A 6,042-nucleotide genomic window follows, 5' to 3' on the forward strand; every position below is an offset into this window, starting at 1 on the left:
CAATGAACCACAACATTTTCTACCTTTTTCTTTCTACTTAGGTTTGTGTTGTCCAAGACAATGAACCATAACATTTTCTACCTTCTTCTTTCTATTTAGGTTTGAGTTGTCCAATACAATGAACCACAACATTTTCTACCATTTTTTTCTGCTTAGGTTCGAGTTGTCCAAGGCAGTGAACCACAACATTTTCTACGAATCTTCAAAGGGAAGATGGTAGTCTTCATGGGTGGCCATGCCAGTGGTTTCCGGAATATTCATGACCATGACACTTATGATGTAGATGGTACAAGAATGTTCCAAATCAAAGGAACAAGTGATGTAGATACACGTGCCCAACAGGTGAGAATAGATAATTGATGGGCATCCATCAGGGTAGTCATAAGTTATTTTTTCATATTTTAATGCTATGAAAGGGGTAATCTAACTGAATTTAAGTACTTTTAAAATTTTGTTGTGAAGAAGGCTACATCAATGTACTGTAATATTTTTCAGTTTTTATTTTCTGGAAAAGACAAAGTATTAGTATGTTTTAAAGTTATAAAAGAAATTTCATCTGTACATAGACTTTGCGAATGCTTTTAAGATTCAAAAAACCAAAGTTTAATGACTTTTTTATCTCTGTAGGTTTCAGAAAAAGCTGCTTCACTGAACTCTGATGATGTTTTTGTTGTGGAAACTCCTTCTGTTACATATGTGTGGATTGGGAAGGTTTGTAATTTAGTATACGTTCACACGTCACATTTTGCAATAGAGTAAAAGTTCGGCTTATTTTGCTGTTTTTCAAAATACTGTGACGTAGAAGTTTAAGTACTACCCAGAATTTTCAGAGTTTGCATTTCTAGCTGAACATTGTTTCGTTGAGTGTTGAGCTGCCAGTCCTGCAGTTTATAAAGGAATGTGTACATACATTTACTACAATGCTGTTTCACATATAACTAAAGCAATCTTAAACTTATTTTTTCCACAAAGTCATGATAAGGTTTTTATTTTCAGGAATCAAGTGAAGATGAACTCAATATGGCCCGAAATGTTGCTGAATTAGTCTCTCCAGGAAGGTAATATATTAACATACAGCTTGATACAACTGTTCAGATATGACAGAATCTGTATTCCCTACATGTTAGGGCTCAGGTTTAAATCTTAATAATTCATCTTTTTTATTTATTACTTTAGTAAAGAAGGTAGGAAGTTGGAAATTGTGCATATGTTTGTTTTCTCTTTCAAACTTTGGAATTATTTCATATATTGTGGGCTGAAATACGTGTATAATTTATTTAGTACATATTTACAGACCAAGAACTAACAAGCAAAAAAAGAAAAAATTGAAAAAGGCTATTTGTCCACAGGCCCAGCCTTCACATGAAAATATACATAGGAAATGAGAAGCACGATAATATATTAACACCCATTTCATGACTGTCATAATTTAAAGTTGTGCAGTTTATACCATATATCTGTCTGTATCATTCTTATTATTTACATCTTTTAAACAACCAACTAGAATATGATGTTATTCTTTTATGATAATTTTGTATAATTGTTTTGGTCACTTGAAGAGAACTCGTGGAAATAGCTGAAGAAGAAGAACCAGATGAATTCTGGAATAGTATTGGTGGAAAAGATGAATACCAGAAGTCAAGAGGTTTGCCAGCTAAACCACTGCTTGAGCCACGTCTGTTCAAATGTTCTGAAGTTCGTGGAAAGTTTCGTGTGAAAGAAATGTGCAACTTCACTCAAGAGGTAATTTGTTGTACAATATATATAATGTAATTTCATGCAAGAATGGCTGACACATGCACGTAGTTATGATATGAAGCTAACTGTCAAAATTTGCACTTTGAATTCCTTCTGTGTGGCTATTTCTACAATCTTAGTTATATTACAGAACTGTTTGTTGAGAACCTTAACTTGTCAGCTGTTAAATCATATCCAAATGAGTAATCTAACCTAATATTTCCTGTGATTTGTTTTAACACTTAAACAGGACCTAACCTTGTTTGTCAGCTGTTAAATCAAAACCAATGAGTAATTTAACCTAATATTTTTTGTGATTTGTTTTAACACTTATACAGGACCTAATCTTGTTTGTTAGCTGTTAAATCAAAACCAATGAGTAATCCAACCTACTCTTTCCTGTAATTTGTTTTAACCTTAAAACAGGACCTCTCTGCATATGTCAGCTGTTAAATCAAACTTAATGAGTAATATAACCTGATATTTCCTGTAATTTGTTTTAACACTTAAACAGGATCTAACCTTGTTTGTCAGCTGTTAAGTCAAACTTAATGAGTAATCTAACCTGATATTTCCTGTAATTTGTTTTAACACTCAAACAGGACCTATCTGTGGATGATGTGATGGTTCTGGATGCTGGTGAGGAAGTTTATGTTTGGATTGGAAATGGAGCAAGTGAAGAAGAAAAGACAAATTCATTGAAACTTGCTGAGGTAAGCCTAGTTCTTATTACCTGGAGTTTCCACTGGTGACTAATCAGTAAAATGTATCAAAATGCAGCCATTGTGAAAGATATAAAACTTTGTTAAAAGTTTCTCAAACATTATTGCGAACTTGTGGCACTGTAATTAAAGAGCACGGTTTTATGGAAGTTCGCAGAATTAATGAAAAATTTAAGTTACAAAATTAATCAGCAAAGCTATGACTTAGTTACAAGTTATAAGGCCAGCAAAAAAATATTTTATTGTCTCTAAGAGAAAGTACAATTTCATTCCAATTGTATAGTTTGATATAATAAATGTGTTCTTGTAATTTTTTTTTTGTGGAATTTAATCTTTAACCCTATGAACATGGGTCGGGGTCAAATTACGCAAGCTATGACCTTTTACAAAGTGCCGGTCGAAATGGTACTATATATATGATGTCAGTTATTAACTATTCATTTCATCCTACATTACTGAATTAAAAACAATTCCTGGTAGAGAAGAGTAAATACCAGATACAATATACGGTGATAGTGAGAAAAAAACTGTAGATGTGCAATTCAGAGGTTATACAAATACAATATCCAAACTTTTTACGTTGGACAGAAGTATTTCTATCCTACATTCGAACATCATCTTGCACTCTGACTTGTCAGATTCCGAGTAAGATTAACGTCGTCAATTCACAAACATATCTTGGGTACTAATAATGCTTGGAGACGGGTTGAATGGGTAATGAAGAAAAACTTTAATATAAGTTTAACATAACAGCAAATGTACAACGTTTCGACAAGGTACCTGATGATGTCGAAACCTTGTACATTTGCTGTTATGTTAAACTTAAAGTTTTTCTTCATTACCCATTCAAGCTGTCTCAAAGTGGGTTCCTCGTCATCGAATATCTTGAGTACATATACCTTTGTAACTCATCTGATTTTTGTGTACAACAGACTTGTTCATGTTACTAAAACTTTAACACATTTCATGTAAATACATGTAGTAAATCAAACTTATAGTCAATATTCCTTCTCCAATATGGGGTCAGTCCAGTGGACCATGGCCGTAGACATTCTATTAATTTGTATGTAGATTTATAAAGTATTTTAGCCTTGTGCTTGTGTGTATATACATTATATAGATGATATTTGTTTTTCTGTAGGACTACATCCGCTGTGACCCAACTGACCGCACCTTGGACAACACTGTAATTATTACTGTCAAGCAAGGAGAAGAACCAGCAGGCTTCAAGCTGATCTTTGATGAGTGGGATCCAGCTTTTTTTGAGGTTAGGTTATGTGACTAGGTCTAAACACGAGTTATTAATTATCATATTGGCCCAATTAAAAGGCAATGTTTTTGATTAATAATTAGGCTCTAAATTTCATAGTTTCCTTATAATCGTGGCTGACCATAGGCCCCCTTCCCTAGCCTGTTGCATTCTTGAATGCCCAGATAGCATCTATCTATGCATGTGTGCCAGAGGTTCACTCAAGATCATCGTAAATTCTTGCAACTAATCCATCTATAGTCTGTTCAATATAGTATTGATTTTGCAGACCTAAAAAAGCACGTTATGATACTCAATTGTTTTATTTCTCCTGGTTTCTGAAAATGGGGGGGGGGGGTCACCTTATATTCTAGATCACCCTATAATTGAGCCAATATGGTATCAATGTATTTATCACCGTATTATTTATCAATGTAGACACCTCTTATTGGTCAGTGTACCAATATTTGTACATATTTATAATTGATACAAGTTGATTATCTGAGCTTTGTATTATAAATTTGTGGTTTGGAACCAAACCCTTCTTTAATAACCCTTTTAGAACATCATAGTCTGGAAATCACTCTTTATGAGTATTATAATGTTAACCTGGTTTTATCATCATATCTACTGTTATTTTTGTTGTAAGTAAATATTGTGTGACTTAGTTCCTACTAACGAACTGATCTATTTCTTATTAACATATCACTAGCAGTCTTGTTTTAGTTTTCCTTAGATGGTTGGAGATTATTTGTCTTAGAATGTTAAGTTTTTTTCAGCGGCTGTCACCAAAGCATAAAGATTCACTAGGTTAAGATTATTGATTAATATGGACTGTGAGAATTGAAAATATTTGCAGCTGCATTTTTAAGCTAACTTGATTTTGTTGCATGAATGAAAGCTAGTGTATTCTTGATGAAAAGTTTTTGTATTTCTTAGCTTATGTGAAGAATTCTGCTTGCTTTGTAGAAGATCTTAATTATGAAGATTTTTAGGTTTTAATAGAATATAATTTTATTTCCTAAGCTGAAAATGAACTAGAACTAAAGACAGTTTTACAAACATGTTTTGTGTCTTGTTAATGAATCCAATAACACATCTGCACCTAAATTCTTCTAACATTTCTAGGGTAACTGAAGTAACAGAAAGTACTGGATTTCCTGGTCTTATTCTAGGTATGCATGCATCCTTACTGTTTGGCCTTTATTCCCTGGTATGTGTTTTTGTCCTGTCTTTCTACAACACTCATACCACTCAGACATAAAATTAAGTTTAGTAGTAGCTCTTACTTTAAATGGACTTTGATTTCCTGTGTTTCCCGCTTGTTTTCAATTTATGTATTTATTTTTTTACTAAATATAACTTTCCCTTTACTCACTCTATTTCATATTACAGACTGTTGTTGAAAGTGATTAATATGTTATTTCCATGTATGACTTCTTTAACTCATTTCTGTTTTGATTTTGTTAATATAAATGGGAAATACACTGTTGTTACAGATGAGTCAGTAACAGTAACAAAAACATTGATTTGACTCATTTTCCCATCCACTTTGAAGTGGAAAATATTAAATATATCATATAGTTGTAAATATGGTATTTGGTATAAAAAGTATCTTGGAGTGTCAACAAGAGTAATTTGTATATTGTATTTCCACATACATTGTCAGTATCTAGTGTTCAAGTGTGTTATTACATAAATACTACATATCACAGAGTCTCCACAAAAATACTTTGTATCTCAAGCATAGACACACCTTGGTACTTAAAACATTCAGAGCTCAGGCCTATAGGTGCAGGAGTAATGTTTGGAATTTTAGTATGATATGAATCATGGTTTTCTATTCTGATTTTTAAAGACATCAACTGGGGATTCAGGGCATTGTCAAATAGAATTGGGGCATGGGCCCTGTGTGCCAATGCCTAGGAATGCTGGTGAGACCGTTGTCCATTAAAATTCTTTATATTCCAAGTGAGGCTGGTGTCCATTAAAATTCTTTATATTCCAAGTGAGGCTGGTGTCCATTAAAATACTTCATATTCCAGTTAAGGCTGATGTCCATTAAAATACTTTATATCCCAGTTAAGGCTGGTATCCATTAAAATACTTTATATCCTAGGTGAGGCTGGTGTCCATTAAAATACTTTATATCCCAGGTGAGGCTGGTAACCATTAAAAATACTTTATATCCCAGTTAAGGCTGGTGTCCATTAAAATACTTTATATCCCAAGTGAGGTTGGTATCCATTAAAACAGCTTTGTATCCCAGGTGAGGCTGGTGTCCATTAAAATACTTTATATCCCAGGTGAGGCTGGTGTCCATTAAAATACTTT

At 33.2% G+C, this 6,042-nt stretch overlaps 1 protein-coding gene and 1 long non-coding RNA gene across 2 annotated transcripts in view; both read left to right on the forward strand.

Annotated features, from left to right (window-relative positions):
- Positions 1–6,042, forward strand: part of LOC106473248 (gelsolin, cytoplasmic-like) — a gene marked incomplete at its 5' end in the record, with an annotated part of 26,087 nt that overhangs the window by 17,208 nt on the left and 2,837 nt on the right. The window contains 6 exons of the mRNA XM_022401717.1: positions 157–342; positions 628–711; positions 997–1,058; positions 1,560–1,743; positions 2,340–2,450; positions 3,601–3,726. Coding sequence (XP_022257425.1) covers positions 157–342; positions 628–711; positions 997–1,058; positions 1,560–1,743; positions 2,340–2,450; positions 3,601–3,726 — 753 coding nt within the window. The remainder of the gene's footprint in view (positions 1–156; positions 343–627; positions 712–996; positions 1,059–1,559; positions 1,744–2,339; positions 2,451–3,600; positions 3,727–6,042) is intronic.
- LOC111089357 overlaps positions 5,262–6,042 on the forward strand; it is a 2,128-nt gene continuing 1,347 nt past the window's right edge. Inside the window, exons 1-2 of the long non-coding RNA XR_002613630.1 lie at positions 5,262–5,864; positions 5,978–6,014. This is a non-coding gene — a long non-coding RNA (uncharacterized LOC111089357). The remainder of the gene's footprint in view (positions 5,865–5,977; positions 6,015–6,042) is intronic.

Source organism: Limulus polyphemus, unplaced genomic scaffold (genome assembly GCF_000517525.1).
Source record: "Limulus polyphemus unplaced genomic scaffold, Limulus_polyphemus-2.1.2 Scaffold6003, whole genome shotgun sequence".
In the NCBI taxonomy this organism is placed as follows: Eukaryota; Metazoa; Arthropoda; class Merostomata; order Xiphosura; family Limulidae; genus Limulus; species Limulus polyphemus.